This window comes from Scatophagus argus, chromosome 24 (genome assembly GCF_020382885.2).
Source record: "Scatophagus argus isolate fScaArg1 chromosome 24, fScaArg1.pri, whole genome shotgun sequence".
Taxonomy (NCBI): domain Eukaryota; kingdom Metazoa; phylum Chordata; class Actinopteri; family Scatophagidae; genus Scatophagus; species Scatophagus argus.
In genome coordinates this window covers 2,959,895-2,986,290 of record NC_058516.1, presented here as the reverse complement: position 1 = coordinate 2,986,290, position 26,396 = coordinate 2,959,895, and the positions used below count along the sequence as shown (strand labels likewise).

The following is a 26,396-nucleotide window of genomic DNA, read 5'->3' as shown; positions in this document are numbered from 1 at the left end:
GAAATAAACTGCAGACGAAGCTCAGTTGTTGAAAATGCTCATTATTCAGTCAAAGTCGCCAGTGAGGTTTTGCAGTGTAGAATAGTCAGAGGGTGGAATTATCCTTTAAAATGTCATTGACCACATGGAATCTGCATTGAATCTGAATAGTTTTTGGTTTTTTTTTTAATTTTAATGGCTACATGTAAGTTACCCAAGGAACTTAAACCTCCTTGGTGTGGCCTGTTTTAAGGAGCAGCCAGGCCTCTTGCAGACCTTTATGACTCATGTTATCTCCCTCATGCGCGTTGACAATACCACGTGTTGACACTGATGAATGAGTGAATTGGCTGAGAGCCTCCATAGCAGGCTTGTGACATGATGTTACTGAGATGGAAGAAGGGGTGACAATTAAATCCACCGTGTTAAGAGCTATTGCATTGTTTTTCTATGTTTAACAAATTATTGTCAATCAGATTAGCCTGTTTTCTTTTACTGATTACTGATGGTCTTTCTGTTTTGCCCAGGAGTGATCCTCTGATTCAATATTTGTGGTTTGTTCTTGCTGTTTTCATGCAAGACCTGGTTGTTACCTCATGTATGAACAGGTAATATATGGATCAGAAACACCAGCAAATGACTTAAAAGGATAGTATCTTACTGTTATAGGCACATAACAGGGTAATTATTTTGATGTTTGTTTCACATAAGCCATCATCACGTCTACATTTAGATTCAATGCTGATAGCTGTTGTTTTTTGTTTTATTTTGTTTTTGTTTTTGTTTTTTAAATTCATTGGCAAACAGGAGTATTTATAGGAACATTAAGTCATTTTGTCATTTGATTACATATAAAACAAGTGTTGTGTCACTATGGGTGGCTGTTCACTGATACTGTACTTCTTACACATTCAGTAGATATGTATATTTTGTTTTGCACAGTAATAAAGCAAACAAATTTTCATTAATATATGGAATATTCATGTTACTGTACTCATGATTGAATAGATGTAACCTAATTTTTTTTTTTTTTTGACCTGTTGTTTTATCATACCAAATTATACATGGACTCTGTAATAATACCTTTTTTTTCATAAATGCTAAATGAAAGATGGTACAAGTGTTGTTTTGTTGAGCATTTATTTTCTCTCAAATTTAACATTTTGCATGCATATTATTCTGATCTCTAAATATGCACAGTATTATTATTATTATTAGTTAGCTAAATTTATGCAGCATTAAACGCAACATTTTTTAGCTCCAAAGTTTATCGCGGTTAATTAACTAATTAACCGTTAGCAAACAGGCGCCCTGTCATTCTCACGACCTGCACACACAGAGCGACGGTAGCATTCATGTGGAGTCATGTTGCTGACCAGCTGTTGAACGTAAGTGCAGTATTTGTTCTCATTTTAGCTGTTTTTTCTGTCTACCAGCACCAACAATCTGCTAAACTCCAGTCAACTTCGCTTGTCGCTTGTATTAAGGTAATGAGAGGGCTAGCTCGCTAGCAAAACTGAGGCTAGCTAGCTTGCTCACGTTAGCTGCCGTTTGGACCGCTCGGTTAGAAGCGGTGTAACAATCGACTGTTTACTCCGTTCAGTCCATATTCCTAGAAAGTTGTGTTTATAACTGCTAACCACGGTGCCTCCTTAGCCTTTGAAGTAGGACTTGAATGTTTACCATAAACAACCCAGTACATGATAGAGACTGTTTTGTGTTTAACTTCACAGAACCATTTGTTGCCAAACTTGCCTTACTTTCTAAGGGTGCCGTTCAATAACAAAAAACATTCAGGAGGATGTTTTGATTTCCTCAAATAGCTTGGCTGTGACTAAGAGTGTTTTCATTAACAAGCATGTGGGCGACAGTTTCATCAATTCATTTGTTAAATTAATCACTGTAATCTTGTGTTTTATTTTGGGGCGATTGTCATCAGAATCAGATTACAACAATGTAAAGTCACCTAGAAATCTTAATCAGGCAAATAAATATAATCTATTCTGTAAAAAAAAAAAGAATAAAATAAAAGGAATAACGTGACTGTAATAATATGCATCATGTTTAAAATGCTTCTGCTGCCTTCACTGAAAATCCTCAATTTGAAATAACCTCAGCTCAGGGAAATGCAGGCCATCCAAACATGACCAATGGCTGTTGTAAAGTTTTAGGTGAGTTGAGCATCTCCCATATTTACAGTCTCTTTCTTTCTTTCTTTCTTTCTCAGAGTCACTTGCTTTTCCTTCTTTTGGTTTACTTGACACTGAGCGTGGCGCTGCTCTTGGCCTTGCCCATGGTGAACTTCACCACCCCGCTCATGTCCGCACTGGTGTTTTTCAGGGTGAGTTTGTGTACCGTCCCGTGGTTTTCCAGGCGGACAGAGGGCCCGGGCTGAAGCGTCTCTCCATTCAGAGCCCAGACAGGAGGCTTGTTTATGGCGACGGACACCTCGCACTGGAAAGACGCGGGCTCAGACTCATTTACCTCCACATTCTTTAACTCTTTGACCATTACAAGGGCTTGGGCTGCAGTGGCACAGAGAGAAAGAAGTTTTTATCATTGTATGATGGAATTGAAGTATTGAAGTATAGTATGCAGTATTTTTTGCCATTACTGAAAACTCACCACACCCAACCACACTTAATAATTTGTAAGCTGGAGTGGAGTGTTAAAGGTAATTAATATGAGGCTCCTTCAAGTACGTTAGCTTTGGTCCTCGGCTCTCAGCCCAGCTTACCTTCCACCATCAGTTTGGCTTTGGATGTGTGCTCCCCAACCATGATGCTGTAGGTGCCCTCATCCTCCACAACCACGTGCTGGATCACCAGTTTTAGAGAGCAGCCGTCAGCCAAGATCTCCACTCTGTCTGAGGGAACCAGCTCCTCCTTGCCCTTGTACCAGGTGGCACTGCAGCGAGGCGAGGAAACGGTGCATTCAAGGATCACACGGTGTTTCTCCAGGGCTGTGCGATCTCGCAGGGGTTTTACAATGGAAACGGGGAGCTCTGAAGTGAAAGGAATAGTTTTTCTTAATTTGTTATGCAGCATGTTTAGGCTACTGACACATGAAAAAAGAAGCCAGATATTCTAGAGGTAAAAATGGACTTACCTTCTACCTCAAGGTATGCAATGGATTCGACATCCCTGGCGACAAAACGGATCTCCCCAGCATCTTCAGCTTTGACATTACACATCAATAGGAAGTGTTTGGTCCCTGAAGGAAAACATCAGACTTAGAGAATCTATCAAGAAACTGTTGTGATTGTCTTAACGAAGATACTTTATGTTGTTTTGTTCCCTTTTGATTTTTTCACTTCCACTGTGCAGCTTTGCACTCTGCTCCTTCCCATGTTATTTTCTATATGTCCACCAGAGGCCCTCCTCCTCCTTCAAATTGATTCAGCATATTAGATATGCTGCATGTTTTCACACTTTAAGTACATTTATTACTGAGCTGAGTGCTGTTTAAGTGTCCAGATGTATTGTGGTAAATTCAAACCCCTCCTTCTCTGACCTTCAGTGCGGATCTTGATGGTACTAGTGGGCCGGATCTTGTGGCCGTCTTTGTACCACTCCCCAGTCACCTCCTCCAGAGAAACCTCACACATGAAGACAGCATTCTGGTCCTCCTGAATGTAAAGGTCCTCCAGATCATGTACTATCTCCAACTTATGCTCTGTGAGGTTAGTGAAGATTAACAGAAAGATGATAAGCATGTTTCTTTAAAGATTGACACATAAGACTTTCAGTTTGTGCACATGCAGTGCAACACAGAGAAGCTCTGAAATCATAAAAGTAATAATGTTTATTTTTAAGGGCTAAATTTTGGTATTGTTTTCAAAGTCATACACTTACCATAAACCTCCAGTGAACAGGAAGTGTTGATTTCTCCTGTATCACATGTGTAGGTCCCAGAGTCAGCCCGGGAGCACTGCATGATCTGACAGAACCGCTTCCGGCCCATGGAGTAGATCCGACAGTTCTTTCCTGGCTTCAGCTCCTTCCCGTCCTGACACAAAGACGTAACGGGAGAGAGGCATCCCTCCTAAATGTAAAGCCTTTTCAAACCAGCCAAAGCGTACTGAATAACGATGAGAGCATTTAATTGTTTGCTTTACCTTAAGCCACTTGACTTCGATGATTTGTCTGGAGAACTCGCACTCCAGAGTGGCAGGAAAGTCTTCCTCCACACGGACATCGGTTAGCGCTCTCAGGATAGACACCGGGGTCTCTGTCAATATGGCAAACCCAATCAATGATCCAACAAACCTAATAAATCAGTCACTCATTGTTATATTTTTCACATTTCCCTCGTGAAAGTGTTCCGAAATGAGTCCCATGGCCCTCCAATGGTCTTTCAGTGTTTTCCCTTCGGTCCAAAGCAAAGTGAATAATGATGTAATGCTATTATAACTGCATTTAGTAGAAATGACTCGCATTACATAATGTATGGGAATAACTGAGTTGTTCTTCCTGTGTGCTGCCCCTTTAATTGTCTGATGGTTCTAAATGAAAAACATACACTGAAAGGTGTTCTTTTTCCACGCAACGCTGCACCCACAGAGCTCCACAGGCCAGTACTCACCTTTGACAGTGAGCCTGGCAGTGGTGCGAACCCCTTCAGCCGAGAAGACAATAGTGCCCGTGTCCTCCAGGCTGAGGTTGGACAGGGTGAGGCCGTGGACTCGTCCATTGGTGCTCACCCGCCACTGGTTGTTCGGTTTCACCCGTATACCATCTTTCTGCCAAATGCCCTCCACATCTGTGTGGGAGAGCTCCACCTCGAAGGAGGCAGTCTCTCGTTCAAAGGTTTCTTGATTAGTTAGGCCTTTGTGGATAGAGATTTTACGGGCTGGATTGAAAGAGAAAAGGGAGAGGAGGGTTTTATCATTAAGTAAAACTATGTACTTTGCAGGAATGAAATCAGGATTAAATGGTATCTGCATGTAAGTGAGTATGTGAGTCTTGTAAATGCATGTAGTATCACTTGACTTCTTCAAGGCATAGCTAACAATTTCTCTGTACGCTGTTTCAAGGACAACAAAAGGTGGCTCAGATATAGACCCAGTTCACAAGAACAATGTCTACAGGAGCCCTGTGGTCCATTGTCACAGTGTCGTTCAGTACACTCTTGTATAACAGCATGGCTGTGTTTCAAAAACCTTTTCACACATACAGGTCTAGCTCTGCTATTCTTAGTATCCCTTTGCACTGTGACATGCTGTGAAAAACATCTAAAATATGTACTGTTCTTTACTTTCTCAGAACTTTGGGTCAGGTAAGATGTCAACTACACCACAATGATACATGTAATACATTATAATAGAATAGTTTTTGTTTATTTTAATTTTCTCCAAATACTATAAAGTATCCTAAAATTATATAGTTTAAATTTATAGTTGAATTATATTTGGTTAAGAACACATATTTTTTAATCAATTAATCATTGAGGCCAATTACAAAAATGACAAAATATTAATTGATTCACTGGTTCTCAAATGTGAGGATATGCTGCAAAAAGCTGAACTGGTTTCAGTGTGAATGTCTATGTGGGTTGATGTTTGGCCAGAGGTTTATCCTCAGAACTTAGCCAACTTCTTGAATTAAAAATTAAATAAACAACTGGACTGGAAAAGTAAAATTGAAGACATTTAGTCATTCATCCAAGAGATTTCATAAATTCTTCACAAGTTGTGAATTGTTCCAGTCTGATTTGATATATTTGCTCTAGATACCAGAGATAAGGTCGAGTTAGCTGAACATTCAATGGGGCTCTCATGTTGGTCAAATGAAAATGAAAACGAAATGTATTGAATGTCGTGAAAAAATGAAGTGTATAGAAGAAGGAGATTAATCTTCTGTATACCATTCTAAGCTAAACATACTGTAACTGGCAACCTATCACCCACACCCCACCCCAGACCACTTACGTTCTACATTTAGCTTGACCTGTGTCCGGTCATGCAAAGTCTCACAGCGATAGGTTCCCCGGTCTGATAGAGTCAGATTTCGGATGGTCAGGCTGCGCTTACAGCCGTTCTGGGCCAGCGTGTGACGGGGACCGGGCTGGATGACCACCCCTTGCCTCATCCATTGGACCTCTCCTGTCTCGAGGCTGATCTCTGTCTCCAAGGTGGCGTCGCCAAACTCTTCTGCCATGACAGCCTCCATTTTCTTAGTAAACATAATTTGAGCCTCTGAAAACAATGAGGAGGGACAGAGATAAGTTTTGCACTGCTGGTAATTCTGGTATTACACTGTATTTTCGCATTTTCTCATTGAGTTGTCCTACCCTGAACTTTGAGGCTGGCTTTGCTTATTTGTCCCTCAGCCTCTGCTGTTATCTTTGAACAGTCCAGCATCTGGCATTTCTTGATCACCAAGGTGTGGCACAGGCCATTCTGATTTGCCTGGAAACGATCGCCAAGGGTGATGGGCTCATTGTCCATGAGCCACACCAACTGGACATTCTCAGGTGAAACGACACACTTGAAGGTGGCGTCTTCTCCTTCCAGCACGGTGGTGTTGTGGAGCTCTGTAAGGAACTCCACCACTCGAGGCACTGAAGAGACATAAGAGTTCAAGAACCTGCTAACTCATGTAAGAAAAAAACAGAAAACCTGTGTCTGGGCTCACATACTCTCTACTTTCAGCATCGCCACAGTGCGATCATCTCGTGACTCGCAGGCATACTCCCCAGCATCCTCCCTGGTTAAACGGTGGATGGTCAAGCTTCGCTCAGTTCCATCTGCCCGAATGGAGAACCTCCTGCTTGCCGCCACCTCCACGCCATTCTTCAGCCACTGAACGTCTGCCTTTGGCTTGCACAGCTCGCAGCGAAGGGTCACCATACCGTCAGCATGGGCCACAGTGTCTTGGAGTGGCCTCACAAACTTGATTCTCATTTCTGTGAGAAATGTGGAAAAAAAGTCAGTTAATATGGCTTTTCAGTCCAAGTTGAAGTGTTCTACAATATTATCAGAGGACAAGAAGAAACTGAAATTTGAACCTTTCACCAGCAAGCTGAAGTGGATCTGGTCCGTGTTGACATCGCAGGTGTACTCGCCAGCATCAGAGCGTCTCAAAGGCTCGATGGTAAGGGTGCGCTTATGGCCCTCCATGAGTGCTCGGAAACGCTCGCCCTCAACAGGTGTCCAGTGTTTCAGCCAACGCACTAGAGCATTTTCCTTGGACACGTAGCTTGTCAAGGTCACACTCTCTGCTTCATAGCCCGTCACCACAATGTCATCCTCCTTGTTAATGAAAGTAACTGGAGGCTCTTTTATGAAAAAGGAAGGAGAGACAAATATTGAGCGATCCTATGATCATATCATTTATCATATCTCTCGAGGTATCGCTGTGAATTTTTACCTTGAATCCTGACAACACAGGTCATCTTGTCATCCGTAGCGTCACACACGTAGTGCCCAGAATCTGAGAGCTGGATATTGGAGATGATTATTTTCCTCAGAGTGTCGTAGCTCTCAATGTAAGTACGGGAGTCACTGGTCAGCAGCCTGTCATTGCAGTACCACTGGACAGGGGCGTTGGCACGGGACACTTCACAAGCCAGGATCAAATCGTCTCCTGCCACCATCTCCTGGTACTCAAGGTCGTTTGAGTTCCCCACGATTTTTACTGGAGGCTCTAAGGCCAAGGGTAGGAGACAGGTAATTTACTTAAGGAACAGTCTTTAAATTATTTAAGTTATAAAATCCGCTAAATCGGTTTTACCTTCTACTGTAACCTGGAAGCTGATGCTGTCATCTCCAACATCCAGAAAGTACTCTCCTGAGTCTCCGAGTTCAGCGTTGAGGATGACCAGCGAGCGAAAAGCACCTTCTTCCTCTTCACAGTACCTTTCATCTCCCTCAACACGACAATTATTCTTGTACCATTTGGCAACGGCATTGGCTCTTGACAGCTCACATTCCAGGACAATGTCATCAGAAATCAGGGATTTAAGATTTGTCTTAATCTCTGACTTTCTTAGGATCTTCACTGGGGGCTCTGGTGACGCAGAAATACATATTGACACTCAGTTTGACATTATATTGGGCTTTAAAATTGCCTTCTGGTACAGAAATCATCTCCAAAGCTGATCTGACATGCCCTCTTACCTGAAACGTTGACCTGGAAATCAATTTTATCATCAATAGCATCACAGGTGTATTTGCCAGAATCTTCTGGGGTGGGCGAGTGGATGGTCAGGCGATGGATGAGCCCGTCCTCTGTGGTGGTGACATTACTGCTCACCTCTATTTCTCTGCCGTTTAGCAACCACTGGACTTCAGCACTTGGCCGGGACACTTCGATCTCCAGCACAATTGGTTTGCCAGCTAAACACTCCAGTTTGTCAGACATGTTTTGGGGACGTGTAAGCTTCACTGGTGGTTCTTAATTAAAATGAGGAAATTTAGATTAAATTAATTTATTTAGTATTCGTTTATCATGAATTGTTACCTTTTATGTTGTCATTCTTACCTATAATAGTCACCATGAAGGCCACAGAGTCATCTTCAGTGTCACATATATACTCCCCCGTGTCGTCCACAGTGGTCAGGGGTATAACCAGCCGGCGTAGCGTCCCATCCACCTCCAGGATCAAGTTAGGACCCTCTGCTACCTCCAGGCTGTCTCTATACCACCGAACAAGGGCGTCTGCCTGGGAGATCTCACAGCTGAGCTCCAGCCTCTCAGGGGCCAAATGTGTCAGTTCCAGTTCCGATTCACTGGGTGAAATGATTGTGATCGGTGGTTCTGGTGAAGGAGGAGGATAGTTACATATCTTTTTGAAACTTAAAAGAGTCCACACATTTGTATTAGATGTGTGCTCAGTAGTGAACACTAAGGGAAACTTCAGTCTTACCCTTTACAGTAAGCTGGAAAAAGACAGAGTCACCATCTGTTTCGCAGACATACTCTCCACCATCCTCAACCGAGCTGTTTAGGATGGTCAGCCTCCTGTAAGGTCCTTCAGATATCAGCTGGACTTTGTCGCTTTCCTCCACCACCTGACCGTCCTTGAACCATCGCACCTTCCCACTGGAACGAGACAACTCGCACTGCAGGTGGATGTCCTCTGAGATGCAACTCTCCATCACAATATCATCTTTAGGTTCCACAATCATCACCGGAGGTTCTGTGTTAATAGTTAGAGGAGGCAGAGCGAGGGCAGAGTGTAAAAATGCCCCCTTTTGATCTCTTTAATTTGTATGAATTAAGGGTGAGGTTCAGCACTCGGTTTACTAGCAGATATGTGTGTCTTTAAACGCCCAACAGGTGTCTGTAATGTCTGTGTACCTCTGACATTGACTGTGAACTCAATGCTGTTGTTTCCTGCCTGGCAGATGTAGTTGCCAGCATCTGAGGTTTCTGCAGAGCGGATGATCAGCCTCCTCATGGTTCCCTCTGCCTGCAGAGTAATGTTGTCACTGGGCTGGATCTCACACCCATCCCTATACCTTAGACACAGCAAATCAGATACAGACAACTGTAAAACACAGGGTCTTAAATAACAAAGGGAATACAAAGTAATAAAACTCAAAACTCCAGAAATGGATCTGTTGTAAAAAGTAAATTTTATTGCCCTGTTTGAACAACAACACAGAAGACTCTGTATCATAGATTCTTTGTGAACTTTCTTCATGTTTATATTCAATGCACTATTGTAGAGAAGCACACACGAGCAGTAAAAGTCCATGCAACTGCTGATAAATTTTCATGTTCATTTTTCTAACAGGAAATCACTCCCCATTGTCTTACCACACAACTTTGGCATCATCTGTGGAGACGTGGCAAAGCAGCACCACAGGGTCCAGCTCCATGCTGCTCTTATGGAGTTCCTCCTCTGGAACCGGCGTGAACTCCACGGGAGGACCTGAAAAACCAGAAGTAAGGGGGCATGTAAACTGAACTGAGCTTTAAATTTTGATGTGAATGAGTCACTAAATCCTTAAATATGTCCAAAGGCCTTTAATTTATCACTTTTCAAAACCATTTTACCTGCGACATCCACAGTGAATTTGATGACATCTCCTAATGTTTCACATGTATAAACTCCAGAGTGAGACGCATCAGCTGAATGAATCACAATCCTTCTCATGTTCCCATCTGACTGGATGTTGAGTCCATCGTCCACCTGGAGCTCCTTGCCATCTTTGAACCAGGATACTTTTGCAAAGGGATGGGACACTTCACAGTACAGTACAATGGCATCGCCAATGTCCACTTTCTTATTGCTGTCCGAGTCTGACAGAGGACTGAATTTTACCACGGCAGCTGCAAAGACACATACAAAAACTGAACTGCAAAACAAGTGCATGAATCACATGCCAAATTTAAAGGAGAAATCACAGATTCTTGCACCTACGTTTAACTTTGAGCACAGCTGAATCCCGGACTCCATTAGCTATAAACGTGACCTCGGCTGCGTCCTCTGTGGTGCGACTTTCATGGACGACCAATAAGTGCTGTTTTTGGGACTGTTGTATTGAATATCGTCCGCCATGCTGCAGTTGAGCACTATTAAGAAACCAGGTTCCAGCCATTGTGGCAGACAGTTCGATGGAGAAGTGAGCATCCTCTCCTTCCACAACCTCACAGCCTTTCAGACACCTTTGAATCTTTGGCCCAGGAACTGAGTGGAAAAAAATAGAATTACAAGTTGAAAAATGCTGTGGCCCTTGTATTGATGCTGCTATCGGTTTCCACTGAAAATAACTGAACACATATACACTTCTGTCTCTCTGCTCCTCACCCAGATGGACAGCTTTGGGAAACTCCACATGGCCACTTCGCCCGTATTTGTTGATGCAGCAGAGACGGAACCGGTAGTGGCCTTCGCATGGCACGCTGTCGCCAGCGACCTCAACTGAAGTGCCTGTCTCTGAGGTAAAACACTTCTGCCACTCTTGGGAGCCCACCTCTTGTCTCTCCACGACAAAGACGGATCGGGTGGACGTCTGGCTGTTGGGGGCTGGAACCCAGGTGAGCAGGGCGCTGTTGGGTCGATCCACATCCATTTTGACTTCCACAGGGCAGATAGGAGGACAGTGTCTTGTGGCTAAAAAGGGAAAGGACATTAAAGATATGAAGGGTATGAATGGTAGCATAGAAGGTGGGCGTGTTTGTTAGAAAGGCCAGCCAATGTCAAATTCAGACAACAGACATTTACACGGAAAGGTCCTCCACAAAATACATATACCGATATAAAAAGTCTTTTGCAAACAAGATCTGGTGACTGTGAAATAAACATGCACTTCGGTGTTTAATAAATGTACCTTTGACCTTGAGACGTGATGAGGTCTTGGACCTCCCTGTGACAAACGTTACTACCCCCGAGTCTTGATATGCCACATTGACAAAGACCAGAATGTGCGTTTTGCCAAAAGACTTCAGGATTGTCTGGTGAGTTTCATGTAGCTTAAAACCGTCTTTGAACCAGTGAATCTCCATGTCGTCGTTCTCCACCTCCACGCAGAACACAGCGTTCTCACCCTCCAGGACCTCCAGTTTCCGGGGAAGTTTCCGAACAATAGTGCCTGTAAGTAGAAAAATCACTTCACTGACTTTCATTTGTATTGTACGTGTGCTTACTGTGCAGCTCAGCTCCTTTCTAGATTTACATCAAGCTGATACCTTTCTTAAAAAATATATTTGAGCTTAAAATCTACTGTAGCTACTTTTTTTTTCTCTTTTGGCAACAAGTGTTTTGATGATAAAATGTGAATTAAACCTTGAGTGCTAAACCCAAAGCAAAATTTATTTTAGTAAAGAGTCATCATTTGTGGACTTCTAAACTGTAGTAATCCATATACATAAAGTAAACCTGTCTTATTGCACATTTTATTTATAATAAAATTATATTTAATTTTATTTTATAACTCAAAATGCTGTATACTAACATACAAGTAAAACTTACCTTTAACTGATAGTTCTGCAATGCTCTTTGCTCCATCTGGCATTTCACAGAGATACACTCCATCGTCATCTGTCCCAACATCATGGATAGTCAGTCTCCGTTTGGTTCCTTTCTGCTCCATCCCATATTTACTGCTCGGCATCAGCCGCTGGTCCTCCAGATACCAGGCGGATGGGACAGACTCATCGGGTACCTCGCACTCCAGCACTGCAACATCCCTCTCCCTCACCTCGACGTCTTTTAGTGGACGCCTGAACCGCACAGCTGGACCTGAAGAACAGGGTAAATGCTTATTTAAGCGCACTTAATTTAACAGAAGGTGGATGTTGTGTAGATTTGGCCTGGTTAAAACAGAAAGAAATTGTACTATCATGATGAGTAGACTTACAGTTGTTTAACAAACAAAAATAAATGTGTGCATGTTTAGATATTTTATGGGGGATTAGTAAAACACAAAGAGAAACAGTGTTAGAGTAATAACATTAAGTTAAAGTGATTTTCAGTTGATTTTAGCTTCTACTGCAGTATTTTTATAAACACTGTCTTGTGGCAAATTCCTCCTGTAAGGAGTATATAACTACAGTCTTTAAGAAACTGAAGCCCTCTTTCCAAAACATTATGGATCTAAACACTCATGACTGAAATAGTTTGTAATCATAGTGAAGATTGTATTGGACTGGATTTGAATGAATTAATAATATCTGTGTTTTGTCTTTGTCATTTTATTCCACACTCTGTCCAAAGAATTTCAGGCTTCACTTTGTTTTAGTTTTAAGAAATACCCTTTCAGTTTGCTCGATTCTCTCATGCCACCACTGAATACTTTTAAAGCAGCGAACGGTCACTGTAATGCCACTCCATGTCATCTATATGTTGAAGAGTGTTGACCCCAGCACTGAATTGACAGTTATGATGAGGCAACTGGCACAGTGCAGCAGTGTGTATATGAAAAGGGATGCAACCCTGAGAATTATCTGCCCATTACGAAGGGATTAGGAAAAAATAATTAGCCACTTTGAAAGGTGATTCCATGCATTTCAACAGTACACGCTAGACAATTAGCCTGCACACGTGTGGCTTGTGACCTGATGTTTTATAGATGTGGTTTGATGCATTTGTTTGGGCCAGTAGTTGCTTCACACACTGAGAAGAATGAAGCTGACTCAGAATCTTTTGAATGTGTTGTGTTATTTGTTGTTACTTGGCCTGATGTTCAGAATCTTTGTAAGTTTGAATTATTAAGCTTTGAATACAATTAAGATTATTTTCAGGAGTTTCATAATAATTTTGTGTTGTTGATTATATTTGCGTTGCTTTTCCATCCATCTATCGGTTCACAGGCCTTTTGGAGAATGAGACCATCTTAAAGACGTCACATGTAGAAATGTGTGCCAGTTTGAATTTCAGCAAAAGCAGGATTTTTCAGTGCACAGGGAGGTATCTCCTACCTTTGACAGACAGGTGAACAGCACTGAGGGTGTTTCCAAGAGCGTTTGATGCTGCGCACACATACAGTCCTGTATCCTGCACTTTGCAGTAGAGAACCTTCAGCGTGTAGTATCCCTCTCTGTCCTCAAAGATCAGATGACGCCTCCCAGGCTCTAAGGGAACCCCGTCCTTCTTCCAAATGATCTCTGGCTTGGGCTTCCCTGTCACAAAGCAGCGAAACTTGGCATGTTTCCCCTCTGCCACTGCAAACTTCTTGGCTTTCGATGCGTTGACAGGTGGCTCCTCTGTAAGCCTCGACAAACTGAGCCTTCCGCCTCTGTGTTTTGGTGACCACTGACTGTTAGTGTGACCGTTTGAGGACATTTTACTCTCCTCTCGCTCGGGTACAGGCTCGACAAGAAGGACAGCGCCAGCCAAGGCCTCACCGTGACAGTTGACGGCCCTGCAGGTGTAAACACCTTTATCTGGCATGCGCGTCCTGTAGATCTTAAGCTGGAACCAGCCACCATCTTGATTACTCACACTGAAGTGTGCACTCTCAAAGATGTCATTCAGCTTCTTCCCATCTTTCTCCCATGTAACCTCGGGCAGAGGAGTACCCCAGATTTTGCAGGAGAAAGCAGCATCTTCACCTCGATCTACGCGCAGAGAAAGGGGCTTGATGAGAAATCGTGGTTTATCGTCAGATGTTAAATCAACCTCCTCTTGTTCGTTGTTCTTGCTGTTCCACTTGTGCTCTTCATTCAGACTGGCTCCATTTTCTTTCACACATTCACCGTTTTGCACTGTGCAGTAACCATTCAGATGTCCTTGGAATTCTCTCAGTTCTGTCATTGGTTGCTTTACACCATTGACCCCTAATTGCCTTTGTTCCCCTTCCTGTCGCTGAGCCTCACCTTCCACTTTGAGGGAGGCTGCTGCATAGGTTTCCCCTATGCTGTTTTTGGCCTTGCAAATATACTGGCCAGCATCCTGCAAGGTTACGCCAATAATGGTCAGCATGTAAGCTTTTCCCTCCTCAGAGAGCCTGTAGTGTCCTTCAGACAAGATCTGGACGTTTTTACGCTCCCAGATTACATCAGGCCGAGGGTCCCCATCAATTAGGCACCTCAGTGTGGCATCTGTGCCGCATTGTGCCACCACAGGGCGTGGGTAGCCCAAAACACGAGGAGCACCTCCAAAAATATCCATGATGATGTCACCCCTCTTTGGTTTGGTCGAAGAAACGTCTTTTGTTGCAGGATTTCTGTAGAGCCTCTTATCTTTGGTGAAGGAGCTTTAAGATGAAGAAAATATCTATTTCAGTAGGCAGTCAACTTCAACTGAAACAGAGACTCAAACTAAAAAACTGCAGAACTTTGAACAAAACCTTGTGACTTAACACAAGCCCACAATCTAAATGGTAAATTACTACATAATATTAGTCAGAGTGGAGTTGTCTTTCTTTGACTGTTCTTACGAATTGTCCTCAGTGTATTTCTGTTGGCTTAACTGAGGTTTAGTAAGGTGTTTATCACATGCTTGGTGGTTTAGTAAAGTAGGTTTTGAGCAAATGTAAAACACTCTCAGTTGTCTCACAGCTGGTGCTGTAACTCATTGAAGAGTGTATTTATAAAGTTGTCTGGCCAGAAAAAGACACCAGAGACCATGTGTCACATAGCACACAAACTGTGCAGTGACACACCTGGAGTCATGAAGACAAAACTCACTCATTAGTGCATGTATGGAACATGTACTGTATGTCAGCTGCATCCTTCTTGGTGGTGTTTTATTGTCTCTGAACTGCTACGTTGTTGTCATGCAGTCAGCACCATTGTGATCTTAAGTCATTCATTAAAGCTGACTTTCTCCTTCGTCACAAATATCTCTTGCAGACCTTTCCTAACAGTGGAAAACATTAGTTTCTCTCATGTTGTCACTATCTCTCTTTTGGCATGAGGTGTTGCAATTGTCCCTGCTGTATGACGCACCACACTCTCCCATCTGATGCACGTCCTCTAAACAGCATGCATCACACAGTCATGTGCTGGGTCTGGGCCAGAAAATAGTTCTTCATCGAGTCAGATATTTCGAAAGTCTTATGACTCAGCTTCTCATTGGATGGAAATTATTCTTCTTAAACAGGCTTGTGTCGGTCATTTCACCAGTATACTGGTATACTACTGGAACTCAAGCAAGATATATCCAGTAAATAGGAAATGAACAGAAAATTGACCCTTTGCTAATTTTGCCCGTTGAAGAACAAGAGATAAACTTACCGCTCCTTTGAGTCACTCTCTTTAAAGCATCCTGTCAATGTTGTGATGTTTACTTAAAAATGATATCCTCAAAAGGTTTATGCTGCCATTGGTTAAATCACATAACCTCTGGCTCTTCTTAAAATGATTCTTCGGCTTGTAGAATATCAGATATTCGTTCTGTATAAAAGTCACAAAGCTCTGTGAGACTCTTCAGCTCTCGTCCCTGGTTTGGTTTGTTGATTGTGGATTCTGGCTCACATTTGACACACCACCCGGTCGCTGAGAGTCAAATCTTCATTCACACTTGGTCGCCCATAGTCACAAGGATCATCTTTTGGTTGATTTGGCATTCGGTTGCAAGTGGCAGAGAGGAGAATGACCACTGTAGTGAACGTTCAGTTTATGTGTCAGGTCTGATAGTGTCATTGTCCAATAGCAAAAGACTGAGCGAGAGAGTTGGACTTGGGGCTGGGGGGCATTAAATGCTTTCACAGCTGCTGCCATTGCAAGCCACCCACTAAAAATAACCGCAGCTTCAATGACACTGGGCCAGATAAAGTTAGGCTCTCCATTCACAGACCGTGGCTCACTAAAGATAGAAGGGAGACCATGCTCTGCGATGGATCACTCAGCTTAACAGATATCCTGGGTTAAACCTCAGAAGAGAAAGGACACCACCCCACCTGCCAGAGCTCCTCGAGTCATGGTGACCCACAGAAAGAGTTGAATTAGTGTCGGTATTCGAAAAGGATTTATACACACACACATATATATATATTTTAATGCTGCGTCACAACAATGCTGAGAACAAGGATAGTTTAACACCAGAGAGGTCCCCAACTCTTCTCGCAGCTCCCCAATAAGATAATACTCAGGGTTGTAGAAAAAAAATCATTACTGAGGTATATTTTGTACATTATATGCATTATATAGTATATATTTCACCTGTTTAGACCTGTAAAAATCATTCAGATGAGCAACTATATAAAATCTATAGACTTTTAAAGCAAACGTAAGCAAGCAAACCAGTAAAAACCCGTGAAGTGGAAACATGGATGATTAAATCAAACCAAATCAAATATGTACAACTTGATAAAAGTTAAGCAGTGCAGAATAACAGACAAACAATGTCTTGCTTAGGAAATTATACACAAAATTTAGGACTTGGACTAAAAGTGACCAGAGATGAAGTCACACACCAGTGCAGCCGTGGCATGTGCAAGCGTCTGTCTAAGCTGAGGCTGTTGTCAGTGATGTATTGGGCACTGATAAGGAAAAGATTACCCAAGTGTTGGAAGCATTTAAGGCCATTATGATCTGGCAAGTGAAATCCTCACTATCAGGGTGTTAGGAAATATTTTTAATGTCTTATCAGCATTTCAAACAAGAATAAAAAGCTTGCATCACTTTAAGTCAGCTATTTTTATTATAAATTGATAAAAAAAAAAAAAACAAGTAAAATATATGTTTCTTGTAAGTTTTTTTCCTTGGCCTGTTAACAGTGGCCTCCCGCCATGACAGCTTTGAATCTGGTGTTGCCGCTCGTCACCTGCATTTTCAGACAATAGCTCTGTAAGATCTCTTCCAGTGGAGTGTTTGGGACAGACAAGCCAGTGATTCACGCTGCTAACTGTCGTCATAGATATTCGCTCTTCAGCGCAGGTCACATAACTTCGATCACTTTGCTGACTTTCAGCACTTGGCATACCATCTCTACTACAGATGTACTATGAAACTTCCCAAAAAACAGAAGTATAATTGGGAAAAATAAAGTTAAAATCCCAACTAACAAGCATGTGTCAGTAAACTATTTGCTAAATGAACAGCAGAATCATTTGGAGGACTCACACCACACTAGTGGCTCCATTTAAGGTTGCTGGTACCTCTGACATTCCCATCCATGCAGTCATCCCTGCAGCTGTTAGGTACAATGACTGCACCAGGAATCAAAAGCATAGTGCTGCTCTTTGTCCTGAGACTGGATTTCAGAGACTGCAGGCCTCTGAGCAGGATTTCAGGCCACCCTGATTGAAATCAAGGAAACTTCCTTAATTTAGTTTTCGTTAATCAAACTCCTCTCCACCCCTCTTTACTGAGGAAACCATGTTGTTTTAAAGGCCTTTGAACTATTCAAGTATTAACACATGTTTTTGATTTTGTCTTGATAAATGAGATTTTAAAATTGCAAGAATGTATGTGTAGGCAGTCATAAATGCAGCCAAACCTGATGAGTCTTTGGACCTCAACACGTTTCAGTACAACCCTGAATTTAAGACCTTCAGGAAATCTTCCATACATGCAGACAGACACAGATGTAATCTGTTTAGGTGTATCTGTCTTGCACAATGTTGTCCGCTAGATGGAGCCAGAGACTTATTGTAAATGGCTCAATCATGAACCTGCCACAGCACAGATTAAAGGGTCACTGCACAGAATGGAAAGGAAATTGCTGAGAGTTTCGTTTTGGGACAGCTTTGACCTCTTAACTTGTTAAATGAGGATGGCAGGATGGCAAGTGTTGTTCATGACATATAAGTGCTTGTAATGAAAACATTTAAAGTGCAAACTCCAGGGTTTAGGTGACTGTTAACTTTAAGGACTTCTGTGTGGCCATTTGTGGACAAAGTCCTAAACTAAAAATAAGTGAAAAAAACAATCTAAAAAACACAGATGATATGGTTGAGAAAAATATATGAAGTTATTTTTCCTTTTAACAAGCAGCATAATTAAATTTAAAGTTAAAGGACGCCAGATGGCTTTCTTTCAGTAAATGATATCTCAGTAGAGGCCTGAAATCTGCAGCTTCATATAACTGCCACATGGGAGCATAGAAAAGTGTGCAGATTGGACTTTTTTCCTGGAACTTTGTGAAATCATTTTGGTCCCAGAGAGCAGAAGAAGAGTGTTGAAGTGCACGTAGACAGAAAGAGAGGAGTGAACGTATACTGAGAAGAAGAAAGGGGGGAGGTACAGAGGTGGGGGATCGTCGAGAGAGCTGTGCAGAGATAGAGGAGGAAAGGAAAGATCAAACATTTTTGTCAGGTGACCTCTGACATTTAAGCTCCTCCCTCTTCTCCCTGCAACCTGCAAGCATGCTGGGAGAAACAACAAGGGATTCTGGGAAAGACAGAGGGAGGCCTTTTTTTGAATACAAACAACATCTGTGTGTAAGTGTGCAAGGCAGAAAGGAGCTCATGTATTCAAGCAAGTTTTTATTTTTATTATTGTTGTTATCATTGGATTTTCTTTCAGTAATTTTAGCTCACATTCAGCATTTGTCCCAGATTTAGTTGTCCCTTAAGCTTTGGCACTGAAATCATTTTTAATGTGCTAAAAGCAGCTTTTTTCCGAATGAATGATTGGAAATTGTGCTTCCTCATTTGGTCTTCTTGTGGGAAACCGTGCAGACAGGCATCCATGGGTTATAGCAGCCTGTATGATCTGTAAAGTAAGCTGGATGCATTTAAATGGTATTTCTAGATATTCAAGGTATTGTTTGACGAAGGATGGCGATATTCTGTATTTTCTTACTGTCAAGAAGTCTGATGAAAAGTTGGCAATGAATTATTTCTTGTCTTATTATCCGAACATTAGACCAGAAACAGACTTGGTTTTGTGATTTTTATTCGTCCTGTGAAGACCCAACACCTTTGTTTGTGCTTCCTTATTTGACTGAACCTCCAGCCTGTATGCTCCTCTCCTCCCCCACCTGAACGTGTTTTGCCCTGGGCCAAAATTCCACCCAGACGAGTGGAGTGAATCTCAAGGTCAGGAGAACATCCAGCCTTTGGGATGTTGTTTGTGCCAGATGCTGCATCACAACAAAGATAGGGCCCAGGATGTGTACTAATCTGCAGCTGAAAACAAATGCGCAGTTCATTCTTGTTTGACTAGAGTTTATTACAACCACTGTGCCCATCTGTTTCAGGAAATGACTTAACACCTATGTTTTAAAATGAAACTAGATAGTTGTGATCCAGATTTAAAAATTTGTGTTTTCAGGAATTAACGGGCTTGGTGCCCGCAGACCTGAACAGCCTTCTGACACTGAGTGCTTTGACAGGACGTGTAGCTGTCATGGGATCGACCATGTGGCCTTCAGGTTACAGGACAGTCTCTCTGATCTCTGCCTCTAGCACTTCTTAAACAGCCATCCTCATTCAGAATTTTCCATGCTCAGCCATGACAGGGCAACAGTTCTGTTGGTTTTAAAAATAATAAATCCTCTAATCTTTTCAGTCTCCAAGGTTTGCATTTACATCTGTGTGCAGCAGTAAGAGGACTTGAGATTCAAAAGCAGATTTATTCTCCAGTTGCTCTTGATGACTGAGCTCACAGTTGGGAGGGTTGAGATCTCAGAGCCACACAGCACTCACCCAGAAGCTCTCTGCAGTTTGTATTGTGTGTAAACTCAGACCAGTATTTTATGTTCTGCTGCACAGAGCGATTAGGGGATTTGACCTTTGAGTCAGCCCCATACTGTATTTGTTTTATTGTAGTATTGGACTATTACTGCATTACTTTTCATGATCAGAAGCAGATGTGGACAGCGACTCACACATACAGCTGACTGAAGGCAAAGGAGGACTGTATACTATACTGTATCGTCTCCTTCCGCTGTGAGTAACTGTGTTGAACAAGCAGTTTTCACGTATGAGATATATGTTTTCTAGATAACATTTTGTGTGTTGTGGACAAATTAATGGCCAGTGCTTCTGGCATTGCAGACTGGTTCTCTACCTCTCTGGCAGACAAGGAAGCAGAGTTAGGGCTGGAGGTTTGGCGCCACCTCTGTTCATAGCACTGGGTCTGGAACCCACCCCCTGCAGAGGAGCTGGACTCTCTCGCTCTGCAGGTGTGTGGATACTCACGAGCCCCCACCTAATCGCTGCTGTGTTGGAGCGCTCCCCACAGAGCAGCAGGTCCCCTCTGAGATGACGAGTCCCTGAGAGAACGGCTCTGGCTACGCTTCTGCACCAAACAGCTTTCTTAGAGTCTCTGTGTGGGGTCCTGGAAGGGATGCTTTTCATGCCTTTCTCCTAATAGACTTGAATGCTATTGTGCTCAGTGGTGGGAAGACCTGGGTTGGGAGGAATGTACTTTGTTTAGCCTTGTAGGTAAATCGGATTAAATTATTTACGTTTGAAACTAAAGAGAAAGAGAAAATTCAGTTTAGTGAATGACATTGCAGTAATCTTGCCATCTGCACGTTTCACTACATTTCTCATTGCTGTATAGTTCACTGATGAGAAATCTTTGGCATTTTATTCCAGCCCTATGAGTAATGTGATGTGTTGTTACTGGAAGTCAGCTGCCCTGAATGCAGCACAGATGAGAGCGATTTACAGCGCGCTGACATTTGCACTCAAGCAGAGTCACGTAATGTACAAAGGGCTTTGGGTGGCTGTGGATGTAAATTGCATACGATCACACACACACACACACACAAGCACACTCAGAGGGATGTTGTGGCAGATGTGAGGAGAGCAGTAGATGCCGTCACATCACTGAGTCGCCGCTGGCAACCATCTGCTGCACACCCTGACCCCTTAATTCAGATGATCTCTCTCCACTGACTCTTTCACACTCTCACTTCCTTCTATGGTTTTGCTTCTGTTCTCACGTTCCTCACACTTTTCCTTTGAGAGGGAGGATTTTAAAACAGTTTCCGACGCTTTTAGCGTAGTAATAGGAAAAGCTGAGATTTTGTTTTTACTTGACATTAGGGTGGACACGGGAGTAATACAAGGTAAACAACTGGAAAATGAAAGCCCATTCTGTATTTAACAGTATGTCGCCCTGTCTCTCCCTCAATTACTCGCTCTCTCACACACACACACACGTTTGTTAAATAACCTGCCACTAGACGTCAGTTAATTAAGGCCAACTAAATGCATGGGCTTCACAAAGAGCAGCTGTGTATGACAGTTTGTGAGCACAAGACTGACATGTGGTTCGGGGTATAGTTGCACACATGCTGCCCACACAGGGGAAAACAGACATGCGAGTCATCCAAAATCTGCTACACTTAAAACCTCAATGTGTTTTGGCCTCCGAAGACATCACCAAAGGTGAACAAACTTTTAACAAAACAGCAAATGTAAAAAGGAATTTGCTTTAAATTCCCAGCTTAATGTTTTTTTGTGCATTTGCATTTAAATGACCTCTGATTGCCATGAGGTGAAAGAGTCTTGCTGTAGAGACGAAATGATGCCTGGTTAAGGACTAATACACAGTCAGTCAGACAGACAAATATAGGCAAGGGTTATTTAAGGCACGCATCCGGTTGCGAGAGCTGCTGTTACCATGGCAATCTGTGTGTGTGTGTGTGTGTGTGTGTGTGTTTGTGCACATTCAAGCAAAAGTGTCCTCCACATGAACCCTTTTTCCAGTTACTTTCCCTCATGATGAGAGAATAGAAGCTGCTCCACAGCACTCAGATTCACTTGTTGCTGTTTTTTCTCCTCTCCTGAGTAAAAATAGTCGCGTTCCGTCTTTCTACACTAACCGTGTTGTCTTGTTGTTGCCTTTTCTTTTTTCTTACCACAAGAAGTATTTGTTTGCCTCCCACATTGAGAAAAAATTTCTTTTGATGACGTTAAAAAACAAATCATTCATAAATTTGGCAGCTGATGCAGTCTTACAGTTATCAAAGGATAATTCACCTCTTAACTCTCAGCTAATTCACAGGTTTTGATGAACAGTGCATCAGTTCTTTACAGTATTATTCATGGAACATCTTTTCTAACAGGTGGACTCTAAGCTGTCACTCCCATTCTGTAGTGTTGTGTATTCAAAACATGTGCACAATGTGATAAATTAATATAATTAAGTTAAACTGTGACTCTAAGTAGAAAAAAATAACTTAAAATTCATGTAGAGTTGTCTCTGTGCAAGACAACGTGAACTGCTATGTTTTCACCCGCTATTATCTGTCAACAGGATGTCCCCAAAATATATCGAGATCTTTTTCTGTGAATCTTTTTGGATTTATCGGCCCGAAGCCAAGAAACGATCGATGGGCTGCTGGTGGTGAGTTTTAGCCTGTCAGCTGTAGCATTAATAAGGATCCTGCAGCTGTGCATGCAGGAAGATGCAATGTAAGGGCAAAGTCCGGTTTGAGGTATCAGAAACTTTAAAGCCAGGGGCTTCATCATCGGTTTAAGTTTGCAAACATTTGGATGCAATATTTTCAGTTGGTGAAGACAACATGACAAAATCAAATGCACCCACCCAGCTGTGGATGAACTTCATGGAGGATGGTCATTTTTTTCTGTGGAATCTCATCATACATTTTGCATGTTAACTTTTATACATATACTCTCACCTTCATTACATTTTCTCCTCCGGTCTTTTGATTTCAAACTTTCTCTTCACCTTCTTTCCTCCACGTCTCTCCTAGCTCTTTCATTAAAATAGATGTTGGCCCACTTCTCGGAAGCTTGCAGCTCCAATGAGGAGAGATAATGATAGCGTGAAACTCTGGCTTCCTCCAGGCAATAGTGTGTGCACACACATTGTGTGCCTACTTGGTGAACATGGCATATTGTCATCATTATTGCTCTTTGTAGCACTCAAGGGGAAAACATGAGGAGGTGTTTTGCTGATGCAATCTGTCAGTGTCCATTCAGCAAAAAAAAAAAAAAAAAAGAGAGAGAGAGAAAGGAAGTATTATCTGCCATGTCAGTGTTTCCATTGTCTGTGTGTGTGTGTGTCTGTCTATGTGTGTGTGCTTGAGAGAGAGAAAGGTGCCAGACTTCTCCTTCATCTTCTTCTCTTTCGCCGCCCCTTGTCTCTGGTTGCCATTGTTACCTTTACATCTGTCATGTGCAGACATCACAGTCTCAAATTAGCTGTTTTGCAAAGGTAGTCTGGTAGAAATCCTAAAGCCGCTACAATTTCCTCCCGCAGCAGCAGAAGCAGCAGCAGCAGCCTTTTCTCTTTCACACTTTCAGAGACATCCTGATTCTGACCGTTTGACTACTTCAAGATTTTAAATAGTAAAATTTGTCATTTGTTGTTGCCATGCTTATACAATAACAACAAAGTGATAATTTTGTTTTGTGTTACAGTGTAGACATGTCTTCAGGTAGATTTGGCTTTATTTATTTTTAGCTTTATCTGATTGAAGGAAACAGCAAATTGTTTATTCCAAGATTTTAAGTTCTTAATGGACAGCAGAAAAGATATGTGAAGGAGTGATGAATGAAGGCACGAGGGAGACTGAATGGAGCTCTCTTCCTGACTGAACTCTCACAAAGCTCCTTTAAATACCTGAAGCCCACATTACCAGCAGGAGTAGATTAAACAATGCCAGGATGAAGTTTATGGGATTGCACTCATGTTGTGCTTTCCGTTCATTCATGTGCACTCTACTTCTCATATTTCCCACATGACTTAAAGGCAGCGTAAAACAAGGGTGGTTCGCAGTTTGAAAGAACACCTGGTCTGTTTGACCAGTGAGAGTGAAGTGATCACTGGAGCTGACTCACTGGACAGAATCATCACACTCACTGCAGGAAACTTGACGTGAAAGTGCACGTCTCTCTGCTGTTGAATGCAAAACTTCATGTTGCAGGTTGTTTTTAGCCATCCGAGCCTCATGGCTGGAGAGAAGGCTGTGTCAGTGGAGGGCCTGTTTAGATATTTAGAACATTTTTAAATAGAACATCAAAGAAATTAAGCAATATAATTGATGTTTTTGTACCTTTTCAGTTCTTAAGTAATGTACCCCTGCCATTTATTGGAGATAATAAGAAGATAAGATAAGATCATTTATGCATTTAATTAAATATGATTTCATTATAATAGGCATTTAAAATACTAGTAAATTGTGTAGATTAGTACAATTAAATTTGTTTTCTTCATGTAACATAACTTTATTTCCATGTTCCATGTTTCCTCTTTCTTCTCTTCTTTCTTTTTTAACAACATTTATCAATTTGCTGTTGTAGTGATGGCTACAAATTTATAGATATGTGTTTAAAATGCTGTCTGAAGATGCCAGAAAGATGTATGAATCGCGTTTATGAAGATAATGCCTTTTCCTTTCTCAAAATTTTCAAATTAAAATCGTACAATAAGCAAAATTACACACGTTTGATTAAACATGCTGCACTGTATTCTGTCAGTGTGCTTATCACGAGGTGATATTCCAGCTACGTATTCTGACAGTTTACAAACTGTTATCATCTCTTTGGCTCACAGGATCATGAAACACTTCGTCCACACAGGAAGCAGTGGCAGTTATTAATTACATGCTGATTAGATTGTTACATAACAGGTCGCACGTGCATGTATGTTAAACTGTGGCTGCTCATGATTCATGGCACACATGGATAACTAAATGGCAGAAAGTCAGAGCTGGGAATGAAACGTTATGTAATTCAGTGCACACGTGTGCTCGATCAAGTGAACTGGGCTAAAGAAAAATCCCTCATTCACTGACAAGACTCTCATGTATGAGTGTGTGTTCGCGTGAGTCTCTGAGTGGCAGATTGCTTGCAGTGAAATGTCAGCTACCCACACCATATGACATGCTGTGCTGCTGCTATGTGTGTGTTTGCCAATATCTGTGTGTGTGTCATTGCCTCATTCACAAGAGCGTGTAAATGACTGACAGGCAGACAAACAGATGGGAGGAGAGCTGGAGAGACAGCAGGGAGGAGTAAAATCAATACATAATGTCACAAGACATTGTGTTCATTCTTTATCATATTTCACTGATACTTTGACACGGTATAAATGATCATCATTCAGCTGAATGTGATTGTAACCACATACAAATAACCATCTACCAAATGTTAAAGCATCCTGCAAATCCTGCCATGATCAGATTGAATGAGTTTTCCAAAAGTGAGGCTTTTCTGAAACAGCTGACCTGCAGCAGACTGTAATCCACAAATATTCATGTTTTTCTGATAGTCAAGGCTGGTGAAAAGAGATTAAAAAATACATCCAAATACATGTGGCATACAGTACTATTTAATTTTAAAAAATCTATATATATACTCCATATACAAATGAAAACTGTTGTTTTTTCTAATTTGCAGGTGACAGTTATGTGAGCACCAAACTCCAGATCCTGGGCTTGAATCAAAGATAGGTTACACACAAAGACGTTCCCATTTACAAACACACCTGTGGCTGCATACGCTCAGACATACATTCAGTTAAAGTAAACAGGAGAGACAGTACATGCACTTAAATGTGATTCATAGCTTCCCAAATAAAACAGGAGAACTGGGAAAAAAAACATACATGTAAGTATATAAGTAAGTATTGTACATACAATCGTTTCTCCGTCCACTTGTTCAGCAGCCAACGCTGTAATTGGTAAGAGATTCCTTTTTCCCTCAAATTACATTAAATAAAGGTTGAAGAAGATATGAGGACTGTCCCTTTGGACATGAATTAATGTCTGTCTGTATTTGCTACATCTTGTTTAGACGAAAGTATATTAAAAGTATATAAATATATTTAATTTTTAGGCATTTCAATCCAGATACAGATAGAGAGAGAGAGAGAGAGATGGAATAGAAAGTTAAACAGAGTGCAATGGCAGATGCAGATGACATCTTGTTCTTTCATTGCTCAGCTTCACTAATCTCACCATCATATGTATCTCCCTAATCCTTCAGACACACACACAAACGCGAGTGTGCGACTTGTTTGACAGTCTTCTTCCCAGGCTAAAACATTGCATACACACTGTGTGTACATGTGTCACAGTCATACGCGGTATAAACAGTGGACGTTGCTTTCTGGTTCCCAGTGCCTGAAACCTGCATTCTTTCTAATGGCCTT

General features: G+C 41.9%; 1 protein-coding gene and 1 long non-coding RNA gene across 6 annotated transcripts; one reads left to right on the top strand and one right to left on the bottom strand.

Annotated features, from left to right (window-relative positions):
- Positions 1-223: 223 nt before the first annotated feature.
- Positions 224-12,090, top strand: LOC124055405. 5 transcript variants are annotated; one of them, XR_006842634.1, is made up of 9 exons: positions 224-1,367; positions 2,097-2,150; positions 2,320-3,100; positions 3,499-3,661; positions 3,887-4,029; positions 9,721-9,872; positions 10,742-10,967; positions 11,461-11,523; positions 11,952-12,090. It is a non-coding gene; the product is annotated as an uncharacterized LOC124055405 (long non-coding RNA). The 5 variants fall into 5 exon arrangements; XR_006842631.1 differs by lacking the exon at positions 2,097-2,150; XR_006842630.1 differs by lacking the exon at positions 2,097-2,150 and having other exon boundaries at positions 2,207-2,320.
- Positions 1,879-14,599, bottom strand: obsl1a (obscurin like cytoskeletal adaptor 1a). The gene is made up of 24 exons (XM_046382218.1): positions 13,350-14,599; positions 11,902-12,171; positions 11,261-11,521; positions 10,738-11,043; positions 10,351-10,617; positions 9,984-10,259; positions 9,744-9,858; positions 9,282-9,442; positions 8,848-9,120; positions 8,463-8,738; positions 8,099-8,374; positions 7,713-7,988; positions 7,350-7,625; positions 6,988-7,257; positions 6,619-6,885; positions 6,271-6,540; positions 5,909-6,175; positions 4,564-4,830; positions 4,097-4,209; positions 3,834-3,987; positions 3,493-3,654; positions 3,088-3,192; positions 2,717-2,983; positions 1,879-2,504 (listed from the first exon to the last, which is right to left on the bottom strand). Exons 1-24 carry the CDS (start codon positions 14,539-14,541, stop codon positions 2,233-2,235), a joined length of 6,639 nt encoding a protein of 2,212 aa, XP_046238174.1. The 5' UTR covers positions 14,542-14,599; the 3' UTR covers positions 1,879-2,232.
- Between the last annotated feature and the right edge of the window lie 11,797 nt (positions 14,600-26,396).